Here is a 17,443-nt window from a genome sequence, read left to right as displayed (position 1 = left end):
CCAGTAGGTGGTCAGTGCTCCCATCTGTTTGCCCGTCTGGGGTGTTGAGGCATCTTTACCTCCTTTGCTTTGCACTTTCTGGTTTAATGGCCAGCTTGCTTCTTGGAAAGATAGAACCACAAAAACTAGATGAAGACCCCATCCACCTCTCAGCTTCTGCTAACACTTATAGCTTTCCCACGTGGAAGAATTGTTCGTCTTCCTTTTTAAAATCTAAAATTCATGTAGGGAAAATTTTACTATATAGGGTAAAACATGCTGCAAGAAACTCTTAAAGCTGCTAAATTACAAATAATGTCTCAAGAAATGGCCTTGTTTCAAGAAATAATTGAAAAATTTCAAGAAATCATATGCGAAGTTCCTGGGACCTCAATTAGATCTGATGTTTAGTGTGTTCCAACAACCTGAATCTTTGATTCATAATTTTGAGAGAAATAAGGCTAATTTGTTTGGGGAAAAAATAATCTATTCATGTTTTAAATTAATGAGAAACAAGATTTTAATCTAAAGGTAAAAAAAAAATTATTTGATGTCCATTTCTCCTCCCCATCATTCTAGGGCAATAAATTCCTTCAAAAGAATAATAACGCCAATCTCCCAAGACGATGTAAAAAAGATACTATAACAAAATGATGGAGCCAAAAACACATTGAGTGAAAGGCAAGCCATGTATCTGAAGAAGATATCTGCAGTACATATATCTGACAAAAGACACACATCTAGAATAAAAAGTTCTTATAGGGGCCGGGCCCATGGCCAAGTGGCTAAGTTCACGTGCTTCACTCCAGTGGCCCAGGGTTTTGCTGGTTCAGGTCCTGGGTGTGGACCTAGCACTGCCCATCACTGCTCAGGTGGCATCCCACATAGCACAACCAGAAGGACCTAAAACTAGTATATACAACTGTGTACTGGGGGGCTTTGGGGAGGAAAAAAAAAGAAGACTGGCAACAGATGTTAGTTCAGGTGCCAATCTTTAAAAAAAAAAAAATAGTTCTTATAAGTCAGTAAGAAAAAGATGGACAACCCAGTTAAAAATTGGGCGAGCAACTGGAACAGGTACTTCACATGAAAGTATATCCAAATAGCCATAAGCGTATGAAAAGATGCTCAATATTATTCCTCAGCTGAGGAATGCAAAGTTAAAACCACGATGAAATACCATTATCCCTAACAAGACCCCAAGGAACAGGGAACTCACACACTGCTGGCAGGAGGTACAACCACTTTGGAAAACTGTTCAGGACTATTTACTGAACATTATACTAAACATTATACCCTTTGATCTAGCAATTCTGCTTCTGGGTATAGAGGAATGAGTGTTATGAGTAGATACCTGTGAGAGTTACCTTTGTCTATTGACAAAAGACTGTAAAAGAATGTTCATAGCTATAATATTCATAATAGCAAAAAACTAGAAACTCAAATGTCCATTCCCCATAGAATAAAAAATTATATATTCGTATAATAGAATAGTAAACAAAAATGGCCCACTAGTCCATGCAATAACATGTATAAATCTCACCAATGTAATGTGGAGTCAAAGGAGCCAGACATAAAAAAGCACATACTGTATGACTCTGTATATTTGAAGTTCAAACACAGGCAAAGCTAATCTATGGTGATAGAGGTAAGGAGAGTGCTTATCTTTGGGCTGAGGTGGAGCATGACTGGTATCTTTGGTAAGGGGCATGAGTATTTTGATCCGAGTAGTAGTAATACGGGTGTAGACAAAGGTAAAATTCATTGAGTTGTACACTTAAGATTAGTGTACTTCACTATATTTATGTTATACCTCAATAGAAAAGAAAAGAAAGACCCTCTACCTTGTCTTCTGTGGACTGCCCCAGCTCCTCACTGCTGAGCGCATTCCTGGGCTGCATCTCCAGCAGAGTTCTGAAGAGGGTGCTGGACATCACTGTCAGGAATTCTATTTCAGCGTTTGGGTGGAGGCCATACAGTGCTGGGCTTTCTGGAGGGAGCATGTCCTCTATGTACTGGTGGTAGCCTGAATAATCTAGATTGGGTGGAGCTGCAAATCCTGGTGCCAGCATGAGTTCATCTTCGATCTTCAACACAGAGGAAAAGTGGGTTATTCCAAATCCAAGTGGACATCAATCTCCACTTCCTAAACACTTTGAGAACACTCGGGTAAGAAAGTCCCAGCACGATGCTGGATAGGTGGCAAACTCTCTCCAATGTTTCATGACCCTTCTGTAGTCTGTCATTCTGCTCTGTGTATGGCACCAGCCTGACCTCTGGGGAGGTCTAAGGAACACACATGACTCTTATCACACATGACTCTTCTCTCTAAGAAGACTGACTTTGCAGTTTGTTTGAGGCAGCATGATACATGCACATAAAGGGAATAAACAGGTGTTGAGCCGTTTTGTATTGCTGTGTTGCTCAACTCAAGATTCAGACCCCGGGGCAGTTGCTGGCACATACTGGTGCTCAATACATAGTTGCCTAATGAATGCAAGGCTGCAGTAATCAGGCATTTATCATGCCCATCCACTTCATTCAGGCTGGGGAAGAGGGCAGACATTCCACATAGAGGAATGTTCTTAACAAAGGCAATGAGAACAGCAATACCAAAACTTCTAAATATTAGAATGTAGTTCTTCAAAATGTAACAAAAGAATTTATGGGCCTGAGTCTCTGACCAGCCATAAAGAGAGTCAATCGAGTGCTTATAATTTTCTAGTTAACACAGTATAATCCCAGATTTTTTCTCTGTTCTTTAGTTCCCAGGGGCCCATTACATCTCTGTTTTTACTGTCCCAATCTCTCTTGCTGTAAATTCTGTCTATATGCACTGAAATGTACAAGGGGATGCTATTTTTTTCAACTATCACCTCATGTAACTATTTTATGCCTAGATTTTCTAAATCATTTTCTGAAAATGGGGTTTGTCTCTATAATTGTGTATGTTATGCCATCTTGTCCCCTCATTGTCACCTGGAGACAAAGTCAATATTCATTAATTCATTCAGTTATATGTACTGATCACCTAGTACACCCCAACAAGCATTGGAACTATGAAAGATACATATGACCTAGTTCTTAAAAAACTCACAGTCTAATAGGGACAAAATAAGAGTGATTTTCTACATAATCTTGTCATCTGTGAGTAACAGCGGTTTGTTCCTTCCTTCCCAAACCTGTGATCCCAGATTGCCTAGAGAGAGCCCGTGTCCTTGGAGACGAGAGCAGTTGCTCTCTGAATTCTAACAGGCATTTCAAATATTCGAGTCAGCATTTCTACTTTTATTTTGCACCGGGAGCATTTTCGAATTATCCCATCTTTCATATTGCCAGAAACAGAAATCTTGACCCAGAAAATATGAGAAGGAGCCGCTTAGACTATCACCACCAATATTCATTAGCTTGGTTTGTTTTATTCATCTATTCACGTTTGCTATCATCCCATATTTATATATCAGAACAGTCAAATTTTAAACTTCACCTGACTCAGGGTGACCAAAATAAAACTGTGAAGGAGATTTAAGCTCACCATTATTAGTCCATGGTAGATAAATTAGCCAAAATAAAAATATGGGCACAAAATATAAATAATAAAACCAAAAGTTAGAATAAACATATCTAAATCAAACTTTATTCCCTACAAACAAGGACTTGGTCTTCCCTGTTAGTGCTCACTAGATAGTTGAAAGAAATTTTAAAGCCACAGTTAAACTGTCCTTCAATAAAGATAAAAAGTTAAAAATAGAGTTTCAAGCAAAGAAACTAACCCCATAGTGGAACCACCTGGAACTGTTAAAGTGCTGTGGGGACTGGACATAGGAGCGCATACTCCTGATGCTAGTGGGAGTGCAAATGATCCTTGCTTTCTGGAAAGACAGTTAGGCAGTCTGTTTACAAATACGTGAAGCGTGCCTTCTGTATGTCAGGCAATGAATGAAACAAAGGAAAACTGCAAACTCAAAGGAGAGGGCTTGAGGTTTACAGCCAGACAGACCTGGTGCAGTTCCCATCCCTGAATGGTTTGGTGGCCTTACAAAAATGGCAGTGTATCTGAGTTTCAATCTCACCGGTAGAATGCGGCTCGCATTAGCAACCTAATGATTGTGGCTGTGAGAATTTAATGACAAGGTGTGCAAAGAGATAGGCACACAGCAGGCTTTTATAAAGGTTAGTTTTGGTCTTCCCTGTGCCCTAGGAGCAGACATGATTATTTCAAGCATGTCTTGATTTTCTGGAAGGGAAAACAAAACTTGAGAAATGTCCCATAAATTCCTACTATGATGTCAAACAAGGAAAGTTTGTAAAGCAAGGCTTGGGTCATACAGACACTTGTGTCCTTTAAGAAAACTGAAGATTTCAGTGTATTCAAGGAGTTCCGTAAATCCTGATTCTGAATTCAGGCCATCTCCCTTCCCACTCAAGGGCTTTTATGAAAAGCTGCTTGCGGACGAGGCCCTAGCCATAGAGCTCTCTGCATGGTGGCCACCTGTCTTGCCTTTAGGGCAGGGCTGTTTGAGAAGGTGGTTGTCATGCTTCAAAGAATCAGTAGTTCTAAACAGACATGTCTCCAAGGAAGATACACAAATGGCCAATAAGCACAGGAGAAAGTGCTCAACATCATTAGCCTCCAGGGAAATGCAAATCAAAACCACAGTGTGATACCACTTCACACCCACCAGGAGGGCTAAAATCAAACATACAGACAACAGTGTTGGCGAGGATGTTGGGAGAATAGAGCCCTCATACATTGCTGGTGGGAATATAAAATGGTGCAGCCACTTTGGAAAACAGTTTAGTGGTTCCTTAAAACATTAAACATAGAGTTACCAAATTCCCCAACAATTTCACTCCAAGGTATACACTCAAAAGAAATGGAGATATATGTCCACACAAACAGTTCTACGTGAATGTTCATAGCAACATTATTTACAATAGCCAAAAGGTGGAAACAACCCAATATCCATCAATGGATGAATGGATAAAGAAGATGCAGTATATCCATACAATGGAATATTACTTGGCCATAAATAAAGTACTGACACAGGCTGTAACATGGATGAACCTTGAAAACATTATACTAAGTGAAAGAAGTCAGACACAAAAGGCCACATATTGTATGGTTCCATTCATATGAAATGTCCAGAACAGGCAAATCTATAGAGACATAAAGTAGATCAGTGGTTTCCTGGGGCTGGGGACTGGTGACGCTGAGGGGGAGAGGATAGTGAGTGACTGCTAATGGGTACAGGGCTGCTTTTGGGGGTGTTGAAGATGTTCTAAAGTAGATTGTGGTGATGGCTGCACAACTGTGAATATACTAAAAACCTATGGAGTGTCCAATTTAAATTGGTAAATTTTATTGAGATAATTCACATCATAAAACTATTAAAAAAAAGAATCAGTGGAATTGTACTCAAGGAGAATGAGCCTCCACATCATGAAAAATTCAAGGATTTGAAGTCATATTTGTGGAAATCAGTGCGAGGCACAATGATTAGAAACTGGGAAAGCCAGCGTTCTGCCACTCTGGTGACCCTATGGGATTATTGTCCTTTTTACATTTTCCTTTCTGGTATTCAATAAAAGATTCACCTTCTCTGCTGCTTCTCCAGCTAGTCTTGGTTATGACAAGAAGCTCCCAGATCATTGTGAGTCTAAAGAAGTGACTTTGCCCTTGGCCTTTGGAGTAAAACAATGCCATGGCCCCAAAGGGTGGTGAGGAATTTTCAGAAATTACTCAAAGTTGAATTACATTATCATGGTGTCTTTAGAGCTTAAAGGTACATTAGTGATTTTTATAGACAATACCTTCATTTTACAAATGAATAAACTGAGGCACAGGGAAGCCCTGTGCAAAGCTGGACAGCAAATTAGTGGCAGAACCAGAACTAGAGCTCCAGTCTCCTAGACTGTCCAGTGTTGTTCTCATGCCACCCTCCATGCACAGTACAGACACGGGTCAGTGTTTTGGTGACCTGTGCTCCAATTACTACAAACAGATGAGCATTCCAACTAATGCAGCATGCTGCGGAGAAAGACTGTGGTCTGTGGAGTCTGATTGTGAGTTCAAATCCTGATTTTTCTACTCACCAGTCATTTGACCTCTCTGAGCCTGGGTTCCTTTTTTGATTACATGGGATAATAATACCTACTCTGCAGGATTGTAGTGAGGAGAAGAAATAAGACACACGAACTGTATAGTACTGACCCCTGGCAGAGAGCAAGTATTTAATAAATGGTTTCCATTGTTATCATCACAGATTAAATAAAAAAAAGTACAGTCAAGTATGAAATATATATTATGAAAATTTATACTGCATAATAATAAAATATCCCCCTTTTATTAAGCATTTTGTTCTAACACTGTATAAATGCTCAAACCTGACAATAAACCCATGAGTTGGGCCATTCTTGTTTTGTAGATGATGAAACTGAGGCTCAGGTTCAGGGATGTGTCTAAAATCACCGCAAATACAAGGAAGAATTGAATTCGAACCCAAATTGTTTTTTTTTTTCCACTTCAAAGCCCAGCCTCTTAATTATTATTCTATACCACAAAAATAGTTTTAATATATGACAACCTTCAGGTAACCTGATACCTTATTTTCCAAAAGTAATTTCCTGTCTGTCCTGTTGAGCACTGCTAGGTAGGCACCTTACGTGAGAGAATGTTTCTTCTGTAACTTTGGCCAGAGACCCTCTATGGCACATTGCTTCCAAGAACCCTCTCTGAGTGCATCCCCACTTATCCAAGAAATTCAGCCATCCTTCTAACAGGACGACATCACTAAAAGCATTCCGGTTCCTTTGATAAAAGCAGTGGAACTTTAAAGCCCACACCATTAATGAGTTGCTTGTTGCTCATGTGCCTATGCAACTGAAGATACCAATTTCCAAATAAGGTAACCAATATGAGAAGTGGCAAAAAGATGTGTCCTGCAGATGCTGACGTGTTAGATCAAGTTCCTAATAATATAAACAGCATGAGCAGGAAAACATTTGTATGAGAACAAAATAACTGGAATTTTGCAGCCTCTGGCCCCAAGTCAGTAAGTGCTTTAACTTCCTCTGGTGAGTTGAAAAGGTAGCATTGTGCAGTGAGGATGCAAGATGGCAAATGAAGCATTCCAACCCTGAAAACCTCACCAGATCTGCATGGAAGAGCGGATACCTAAATTTCCAAAGGGCTAACACACACCAGTGATGCCCGTCACGTTTCATCACCTATATTTATTTTACAATTATTTGGATGTTACAATTATTGGGAGTTCAGACTTGTGAAGGTTAATGGACTGTCTCGTTTGGCAACAGTAATTCTCTCCTTATCCTCAGGCCAGAACCAGAGAGGGAGCATCAGCATGAGCTTCTCGCTCTGCCCCTTAACCTCCACCATCATTGGGAAGAATCAGCCTCTGTAAAGGTCGCTGTTTAGCTTTCCCATCTCCATGGTAACCTACTTCCAGACCTCTTCTGAGGAGTGAATTCCAATTGTGTTAAATTGAAAGTGTCTTTCTGACCTGTGAAATCCTGCTTATTAGAACTAGGAAAGAGCAGGAGACTCAACAATCAAAAGATACACTTAAATGACAGTCACATGACAGGACAGTATTTTTTCCTGCATTGTCCCCAAATTGTTTAACTTTATTAAAAGTAGTAAAAAATAACCTGTCCCCAATTTTCTATATCAGACTACAATACATCATGTTTTCTAATACATGATTGTATTATTTCTCAAAATGGACTTGAGGAAGGTGATCAAAACTATGTAATGCTTTTAGGAGATGAAGTTCTCAGAGAAATTATAAACAGGAGATTGCTCAGACCATTTAAAAAAATACAGCACTGCTCAGGTGTCTTGCCCACCAACTGGAGTAGAGATAGCATGGTATAGGGTGCCCTGGGTTTCCAAGAAATAATCAGGCAATGGCCATGAACCTGAACACCTTTAAAGAGAGAGAGAGAGCACAAGAGAAGTGTGGCCCCCACCTTCAGCTACTTCAATGTGGAAAACAAGAACTGAGTTCTTTTGCCAGAAAACACAGCCCTGGTCACAAACCATGTGGGTGTGTGGTCTACGCAGACCTAGTGTTGGCAAGATGAGAAATGGGCAGAGAGCGTCTGGGCTCTTTAAACCCCAGTACCAGGGTGCTCTTCCTCTTCCTCACAGAACGAAGAGCTGGGTTCGCACCACATTTTTCTTGAGCACATATTTAGTCAGGAGTTACTGATCAAAATTTACAATACTCCATGGCTTCTTTGACAGGGAAAAAACTATGGATTTCATTTATTTCAGAGCCCTTGAATTGAAGTCGATACACCCATCTTCTAGCTAGAGCTCTTGCCCAGGATAACTGAGTGATGGGGCCAAATCACCGTGCCTCAGTCTCTCTGTCTATAAAATGGGGTAACACTGCTAGTTCTGCATATCTCACTGGGTTATTCCAAAGATCCGGTGAGTCAGTGCATATGGGAGTGCTTCACGTGGGCATACTCTACATGCACAGAAATCACCTGTGTGGTCTTGTTAAAACGTAGATTCTGATTCTGTAAGTCTGAGATGGGGCCCAAGACTGCATTTCTAACAAATTTCCAAACTCTTGAAGGTGGGCCAGAATACACTCACAGAAGGCCAAGAATCCTCAATAAAATTCAAGAATTATTTATATAGTGAAATTAGTTTAAAAAATTATTAGGATTTTCTCCTCCATGAAATGGATTAAATGTCTTACCAGAGATGGATTCATGAATTCTTCTAAATATACCCGACACAGTTTGCGATCCCAATCATCTGTGATGTGGCCCCCATACATGATCTCGCCAAAGAGATAACGGAGGTCCTCCCATGGGACCTGGGGGGAAAAATCACACCAATGTTCACTCCTGGGCCCAGGGCATCTGCCTCAGAGCAGTCAACCAGCAGCACATGCCTCTTTACAAGCCCCTCTAACACAACATGTCCCCAAAACCCCAACAAAAGGAGCATTTGAAAGAGGTTCAGAAAGTGTGTAGGCTTCTGCATAAATTTCTTTCGTTTTTTTGTTTTTTGAGGAAGATTAGCCCTGAGCTAACTACTGCCAACCCTCTTTTTGCTGAGGAAGACTGGCCCTGAGCTAACATCCGTGCCCATCTTCCTCTACTTTATACACGGGATGCCTACCATAGCATGGCTTTTGCCAAGCAGTGCCATGTCCGCACCTGGGATCTGAACCAGCGAACCCTGGGCTGCCGAGAAGTGGAATGTGTGAACTTAACTGCTGTGCCACCGGGCCAACCCCAGAATTTCTTGAGAGAATTCTTTTCAGGGTGTTTTACTACATTCAGTGAAAATTCACTAACAGTAAGCTTTTTATGCAGATTTTAAAGCCAATGATTATTTCCTAGAACATGTTATGCAAGGAAAGTATACACATTCAAAACCACATCCAGAAATCATGAGAGGCCTTTGAGGTATGACATGTTTTTATGATAGGATTTTTATCAGGTTTTATGATCTGATTCAGGAAAAAAAGAAAACCCCATACAATTGAATTTGGGGTGTATTTAGAATTTTATTACCTTCTCAAAGTCCAGGCAAACCAATCTCCTCGCCACAGACTGGTTTGAGGGTTCAGTTTCTGGCATGACTGGCCTACCTGACTCTTCTAAGGGTTGTGACTCATGACTGTACTGTGTTTGATTCAAGAAATCACTGGATCTCCTCTTTATCTGGCTTAGCAGGGTTGAAGCCTATCTTTGCTACCCTTTAGCTTCCTCTGGGTTTGCAAAACATGCCAGTTTGTGATGAAGCCTTTCTAGACAGGAACCTTTATACCCTCGGGGGCAGTATATTGCCTCCTAACAGTTCAAGTAAAAACTTAATTATAGCCTTCAGTTGTCGCATGATGTGACAGAACAAGTAAAATTGCTTCAACTATTCCAATGCACTTGCTACAAGTTTATTTGAATTTGAATAAATGAACCTCACATATGTCTTTCTTTTAAGCTGGTTGGATGTGAGTGAAAAATAAAAGACAAGTGACTAGACTGCACCGTGCTGTCTCAAGCACCCCAGGAACTACCTTCCATATAGCTGAAATGCATGGGAAACAAAGACCTCAATTTTATTTCTCTTTCTGATCACATTTAATTAATGCCTGCTATACATTCTACCATCTCATATATATCTCCGTCAAGATTTTAATCAGCTAGGGATCAGTTCTCTTCAATAACTGATTCTCTCTCCCCAAATCCTGGTCTTTGTTTTTCACATACGCCTTCTTGAAAAGGGCATTCTGTACAACCAAACTGTGTGCACGTATTAACTTAATTCGCAGATCCTGGTAACTTGCTTTGTGATGTGTGGTAATTGACTTGGGTCAAGACACCTGAGAGACAAACGAGTGTGTTAAAAACCAAAGGCTGTGTTGACCTGGAACATCGGCGGGAGAACAGCAGGACACAGCACAAGTCAGCTGGCCAACTGGTGTTGCCAAGGCCCAGGATGTGAGAGCTGGGGAGGAACGCAAGTGTCAACTCCTCTCTTCTCTTTATTTCTACCTCAATTGTATACAGGATTCAGCTGAAACAGGATAATATTCCTGGTCGCAGCCTCATGGGACAGTTAGGAAGGACGAATAAAAGTATTAAATTGTCCATTTTGTTTTCTACCCAGAACTATTATAATAATTAATCTTATGTGCAACATTTTAAACAAAATATGCTAAGGTCCACACAAAATACTATTTATTAGAATGGTTAAAATATGCTCACAGTATGCAGACTTTTTAATTTCATAAATTAAAAAAATTATGGCCATGGAAAATTGATCCTCACACACCAAATTAAAGCCATTTACTTTGGATACAACTTACTCAAAATGTGTTCCTTGGGAGAACACACTCATGTTATGTACCAAGTGTACATATTCTGAGAGCAGTCAAATCACCTTTGAAGCTTGAGAAAACTTTGATAAGCAAAATCATAACAATGGTTACCAAAAGAACACAAAACAACTATTCACACAAAATAACACGGATGAGTTGTTTTAAAGCCCCTTTATAGAAAGTGCGGCCTAGAGCACAACATCTGGTTGGTTTTGACAAATATATCTGAATTTTAACATATTTCACTTAATGGAAAGGGTTACCCTTGTGAAGACTAAGCCAGAAAATCCTTACGAATGGTTCTTCCATTTTGAAATCCAATCATTGGGTTTATAAGAGTTTACACAAAATGTTCTTGATGAAGCATCCCCATTCCCATCTGTAAAACACGTTTTAGCTCCAAAATAAAATCATTCATCTACTTTTAACTTCAAATCAAGGGGAACATTACTGAGAAAGTCACAACAAGGTGGCATCCTTAATACATAATAATGACATATGCAGGAAATGCACCATTATTTATACATGTGACGCGCTGTAAATTGCTTCCATCATCAGAACTAATTGTAGTGATTATTAATGCAGTGTTATGAACTGTCAGAATTGCTGTATGTAATTACATTTGTGCAAATGCTTCATTACCTGCCTAATGAATCTGGCATATATGCACATGTAAACCACTGTTTTTGTTAACATAATGAAGGACATTTTTTTTTTGCACTAAGCCGCTGATGTAGAACTGGTTTGACCTATCTTATGAAGTTCGAGCATCCACTGCTACAAAACCTTTGATCTGGTTTATCTTCACACTTGGCAGAAGATGCATCTATAGTGTCAGCTATTTCAATAATAGCTTTGAAAGAGAAATTATTGTCTATTTGGATAGTACCCAAAGACTGACAGATTCAGTACGCTCCTCAGAAGAGGGGGTCTGACCACTGGCACTTACGTTAGGGTTTGCCTCTAAGTAGTTGTAGAGGACGTTGGCACAAATAGTGAGGTCTCCGGGATTGAAAGGATAGCTGCGGCTCCAGCCCTGGGGGCCAAACCTCAGTCTCCCAGCAACACAGGCATGGAAGTAGCACAGAGAGAAGAGGATGCTTTTAAACTCCTGCTCCTTGGAGCACACTTCAAGTGTATCCTGGGAGAAAAGAAAAATGTTTGATTATCCATCTGTGTGGTTTCCAAGGGCAAGGGTCTGAGTTTTCAATAATCTCGTGTAGGACTCTGAGATCCACGATGGAGGTAACGTGCGGTTTTAAGCACGGCTGCCTGCCCTATGAGAGCATAATAGGAGACTGACTATTTGGCATTTGTCAGTCTGTTGATTTAAGAGGAAGGCTTTTGTTTTGCTTCAGTTATTCTTCTGAATGCTTCTGAGTTCACTAGAAAATGAGACAATTCAGTCTGACTACTGGTAATACTGCTTGAGATCATTTTCCCCTGCAAAATTTTCCTTGTAAAATCTGGATGACAAAAAGACACCATGTTAGTTTCATCACTGTAGCAGAATACTAGTTAACCTCCTGGTTAATTCCCACTGGTTCCATAGGAATACAGATTATCTGGGCACATGGCCACCCATCAAAAAACTATTTTCCAGCCTCGCTGCAAGCCAGATGTGCCATATGACCAAGTTTTTTGCCAACAGAATTTGAGCAGAAGTGATGAATGCAACTTTCATGTCATTTATTTAAAAGGAAATTGCTTGCCTTAGTTGTCACTCTTTTCCCTTTTCTGTGGGCTAGAAATGATGATGATTGGATGACCATGGAAGCCACGAGTTAGATATGGTAGAGGCACCCACGGGCTTGGGGGTGTGGCTGATCTCATGGAACAGAGCTGCCAATTATGTGTGACAGAAATTATCTTGTTTGAATCACTGTAGTTGTGTACTCTCCCTTAACTTATAATACAATCACCACAACAAATGTTTTCCTCCCAATGGACGTAAAGTAAAACTCGTTTTGGGGATGATAGAATGGTGTATGGAAGATGGAAAATATACGCCCTGCAGACTAGATCTGTAAGATTTTTTTGAAAATGCAGAGGGAAAGTTGAATCCTGGTATGCTACATCGATGTGCCATAAAATTAAAAGGTGAAAAACAGCCATCCCATCTATGGCTTAAAGGTAATACTGTACCCATTCTCAGATCTGGCAGTTCTGTGAGGGAAACAAAGACAAGTCGAGGACGACGCCTTTAGCTGATGCTGGGCAGCAGAGGAAGATAAGACCAAATCTGTGCCTTCCTGCCTTGCCCTTTAAAATCGTCAAATTACAGCCAGTCTACATTTAAAACGAATCTGACAACTTGGGCTATCTACAAAGTATATTTAGCACCTTTGAGCTGGGAGCTCAGATCTGGTCTCCCATGAGACTTCTGGTAAAAGTCTAAACCAAGATTAGATTTGTTCTCTTGGACCAGGTCCAAAAGAGCTTTTTAGTTGCTTTTGATAGTATCGCTTTCATCAGAATCCAGGGTTACCAACAAATATAGTTCTAGAATTGGCCAGGCCACATACAGCACAGATCTAACTAAATCACTAGGTCATTCTAAATCACTGGGCCATTTCTAGGCAATTTATGGGGCTTGAAAATATGCAATCATTAAAAGTAACTTTTCCACAACAAAACATCAAATAAAAGCAAGCTTCTTTCTTGTGAGAGAAGGAAAGAAACCATTTAATTGGAATTAATCTTGAAGGATATAAAAATATATTACTTTTAAATGTAAGAAATTTCTAGGAGACCAAGTAGAAGTATCAAAATTTTACTTAGGAATTATGATCTAACAAGTCACCTAACACCTCCCTGAACGACAGACAGTCCACAGAAAACCAGAGGCACTACAATAACTAAGTATATTAATTCCATCTATGTTTCATACACCTGACATAGGTTTATCCTCAGTGCTAAAAAAACCACAAGCCAATGCCCATTTCATTATGCTTTGATAATATAAATGCCATTGGAAGAAAATGTGAATCAAGCTTTCCTAAGAAAAAGTCTAAGTCCACCTAACATTCCACATTTCAGGTCAGTTGTATTTTTACAAACCAAATGATGAGCCAATTCATATCAGAAAATATATCAGCTAGAAACAGCACTGTCAACAGAGAACAGGCACCTGCACACACATACAGTGTAGTATGCACACAGATGCCAATTTTACATGCACAATTACCAATTTTTTGTTTCTGCTGCAAATCTTACAGAAAAAGAAATCCATATTCTTACTTTAAAAATCTGGTTTTCTGGGTAGGAAAGGAGCCCAAACAGCACTCCTTTATGACATCATCTTCAAGTGGCAGATGCTATTGAGCTCAAGGAGGCGTAGGGAGGCAGCATCCTACAAGAAATGATTCCTTACCTCTTGGTCACTTAATGATTGCAATTATATAAAGGTTCTGGAATGGTCTGGGTAATAAAGAACTAATATTAAATGAACTTTGTTCAGTATAAATACACATGTCAAAGTTTGGAGGTAAATTCTGATTTGGGGAAAGGTTAAAATTTCAGACTTAATTTGACTTGAAAATTAAAACATGCAAAACAAAAACACCCAAACAGAACAGTTAACTTGTCTAGATCCCTTGGGCACTTTTCTCATCTGAGCAGAGCACCTGGGCAACAGGAGCAAGTAGGACTCATTTCCTAACCCAAATGTGTACCACGGCTGATGACATTTATCACCCTCTGTCCATGTCACAGCCTTCAGCAAGACAGGGCCACAACAACAACAGAGAACACCCAGGATGATACAAGGGGACTTGGGAAAGGAGGAGGTCTGTGACAGAGACCACTAATAGCCTGCTCTAAAATGTCTTCTCACCCACATTTCACTGGGCATATGGCGCCCAAGATAAATTTACTTTGCCCAGCAGCTAGGTAATACAATGTGACTAAGTTTGACCAATGAGATGAAAGGGGAAGTATTGTGTATTAACTTGTAGGGAGCATCTTTAAAGAAAGTGAACATGTTCCCTTTGTCATCTTCTTTGTTCCTTCTTTCATCCTGTCAGGAACATCATTATGGGAGTTGCAACTCTCACAGCCACCTGGGACCATAGCAAGCCCATTCTAGAACTGATGGAATGGTGAACTATAAAAGAACTGGGTTGATGACAACTTTGTGGTGACACATAGGAGCTCTGAATGATCTGCCTCCAGATTTCTCACGTAGCAGAAACACTTTTTAACGTAGTTTAAGCCACTGTTGTTTTATACTTCTTTCATAAGTAGCCAACCATAATTCTAACTGATAAAAGGGTGCTGGGAACCTATTCACAGAAAGCCAGGGAGCACAGGCTAATACCCTTGAATTATATAATCTGAATGAAAACCACCTGTTGTTTTCTAACATAATGACAGGGCAGCATTCATAAAAGACTCTTAAAATTTTAGATTGTCTTTAGAGTTTTTATTTGGTTGGTTCGTTTTGGCTAAAATAGGTTTGATGGGAAGTTTATTCAGTGAATCACTTTGATTATCTTTGCTTTTGCTATGTATGATCAAATTTAGTCTTAATATTTCAGAGGATCCCTTCCACTAGATAAATATTCCCCCATCAAGTTCTTAAGAGTCTTGCCTTCAGATAATATAAGTGGCTTTCCAGACAGCAGTCAAAAGAGCTGACACTTTCATGAATAAACTAGAACAGGTTGTTCTTAACGGAGGAAGGAACTCACACACAGACTCTGGGGGATCTGCTCATCCCTGTGATTATAGGCCACAAAATGTTTAACGTGCATTTTCCTGAGGAGAGTGTCCATGGTTTTATTAGATTATCAGAGGGGTCGTTATCAAAACAAAGCTGAAGGACAATTAGGCTGAAGCATATCTGTTCTTGAAATGCTCACTTTTCACAAATAAAGTCAATTATTTTAGGGAGTTGGATAAATCCTATTTAAATACATCAAATTCCTCTTTTGTACTTACTTTGGGAAAGAGCTCGAGAGTGTCATAAATGGCCAGAAATTATAAATTGAGAGATGATAAAAAACAAATACATTCCTACATGCCTGTCAGTTCACAAAAAAAGCATACTGCAAATATGCAATAGATTGAACAGATTGTTTAAATGCCTTCTGTTTACAGCCTACTGTGTTTACAAAGGCTACAAATTACTCAATTATTTTAATTAAGTAATTAACTGTATTCTTCAAAACTATATTCTTAGGTGGCCAATTATTATAATTCCTTCCTAACGTTGGTTTGGGTATTGGCCCAGAAGGTACTAGAGAAGAAGTTAAGCAAGTTGGCATGCTTCATAGAGAATGATAACATTTCTAACAGGAGGTTGAATTTTATCACCAAGTCATATGTATTTCCTCTGTAGGGCTCATTCTACTTCTAATGAGAATACTGCTTACCAAGGATTTCCAAGAAATTAGAGGAAGGAATGGGAACTCAGAGAACTAGCAATAAAGGAAGCTGAAAGAGTTGATTATGATACAGATAGATGTGATAATTTGGACAAGGAAACTAAGGGTTATGGAGGTATCATTAACTTATGTACGTATGAATTTATTTCTATTTTATTTTGGAAAGAAATGAAATGCAAATAAAAAGGCAGTATGGATATAAGCTCAAAAGAAGGGCTTTAAATTTAGTAATACCAAAACCAGATATAAAATATTAAATATCATACTGAAACTCATCCCATGTCATTATTGTTGTCATCATCCTCAACAACATCAACAAGAATAACAATGGCTTTTCCTCTTTCTGTGGTAAGAGATATTAGTCTGCTATATTTGTCTTCAATAAATGAGTTCCTCAAAAAGCTACACAGTTAATTCTCCTTAAACATGTGGCTATAGTTTTAGGGTGAAAGCTAAATATACTTTCTACTTATTGGAATAGGGAAAGACAGGGGCAATCCTTTCAAGAGATTAATACGCACACACACAGACATCGAGATTTCACTTCATCTTCTGCACAAGATGCATGAGTGGATGATGGACCCACAGTCTTGTGAGAAGACCTTGACTTTCCTGTCAGACCAGGCCTCTTCAGCTTTCTTACCTGATCGAAGTTGTAGAGGGCTGCATGTAAATTGGCCAGCATTCCTGTGGGGGGTTCATTAGTAATCTTAATGGAATTTTCCAGGAGTCCTTGAGGGATGATATGCTCATTTGGTGTAGGCGCAGACTCAGCACTCATGAAAACCCTGTAATCTCTGTGGCTTCCTTGGCTGAATCTTTCAAGGAGCTTCTCCAAGGTTCCTAGCCACTTGGCTACCAAATGGACATTCTGAAAGATAGTATGGCTTATAATTCCTGTGAAACTGAAGTATATTACTTAAATTATAGGATTACGACATTTTCCTATACATAAATGTGTTGAAAACTTGGAGAACCATGATTTAAATTTTCCTTTATTATGTTAGGAAAAAGCAAAAGACAAGAAACAAAACAGAATTGAACACTGAACATATTAAGTGCTTCAAATCACCACAGGTCGTCTTTATAAACCAAAATCTCCTTCCAACACACTTACCTACTTTCTAACACCCACCAATCACTTCTGAGATGGAGTTCCTGATACTTTTATTGTCACAGTTCAAACTCAATTACTGAGACTTATCTGGG

The 17,443-nt window shown here is 39.4% G+C and overlaps 1 protein-coding gene across 7 annotated transcripts in view; it reads right to left on the bottom strand.

Annotated features, from left to right (window-relative positions):
- Window positions 1–17,443, bottom strand: part of DNAH11 (dynein axonemal heavy chain 11) — a 295,517-nt gene that overhangs the window by 8,785 nt on the left and 269,289 nt on the right. For 6 of the 7 annotated variants that reach the window (XM_070510015.1, XM_014830575.3, XM_070510044.1 and 3 more), the window contains 4 exons: window positions 16,878–17,105; window positions 11,797–11,988; window positions 8,715–8,834; window positions 1,824–2,066 (listed from right to left, as the gene is read on the bottom strand). In XM_070510015.1, the coding sequence (XP_070366116.1) occupies window positions 1,824–2,066; window positions 8,715–8,834; window positions 11,797–11,988; window positions 16,878–17,105 (783 nt within the window). Of the gene's footprint in view, window positions 1–1,823; window positions 2,067–8,714; window positions 8,835–11,796; window positions 11,989–16,877; window positions 17,106–17,443 lie in introns of those variants that run through there. The other variant, XR_011503420.1, reaches the window with a different exon arrangement.

Source organism: Equus asinus, chromosome 1 (assembly GCF_041296235.1).
Source record: "Equus asinus isolate D_3611 breed Donkey chromosome 1, EquAss-T2T_v2, whole genome shotgun sequence".
In the NCBI taxonomy this organism is placed as follows: domain Eukaryota; kingdom Metazoa; phylum Chordata; class Mammalia; order Perissodactyla; family Equidae; genus Equus; species Equus asinus.
The sequence above is the reverse complement of the archived record's forward strand: the minus strand, read 5'-3'. Positions and strand labels throughout refer to the sequence as shown.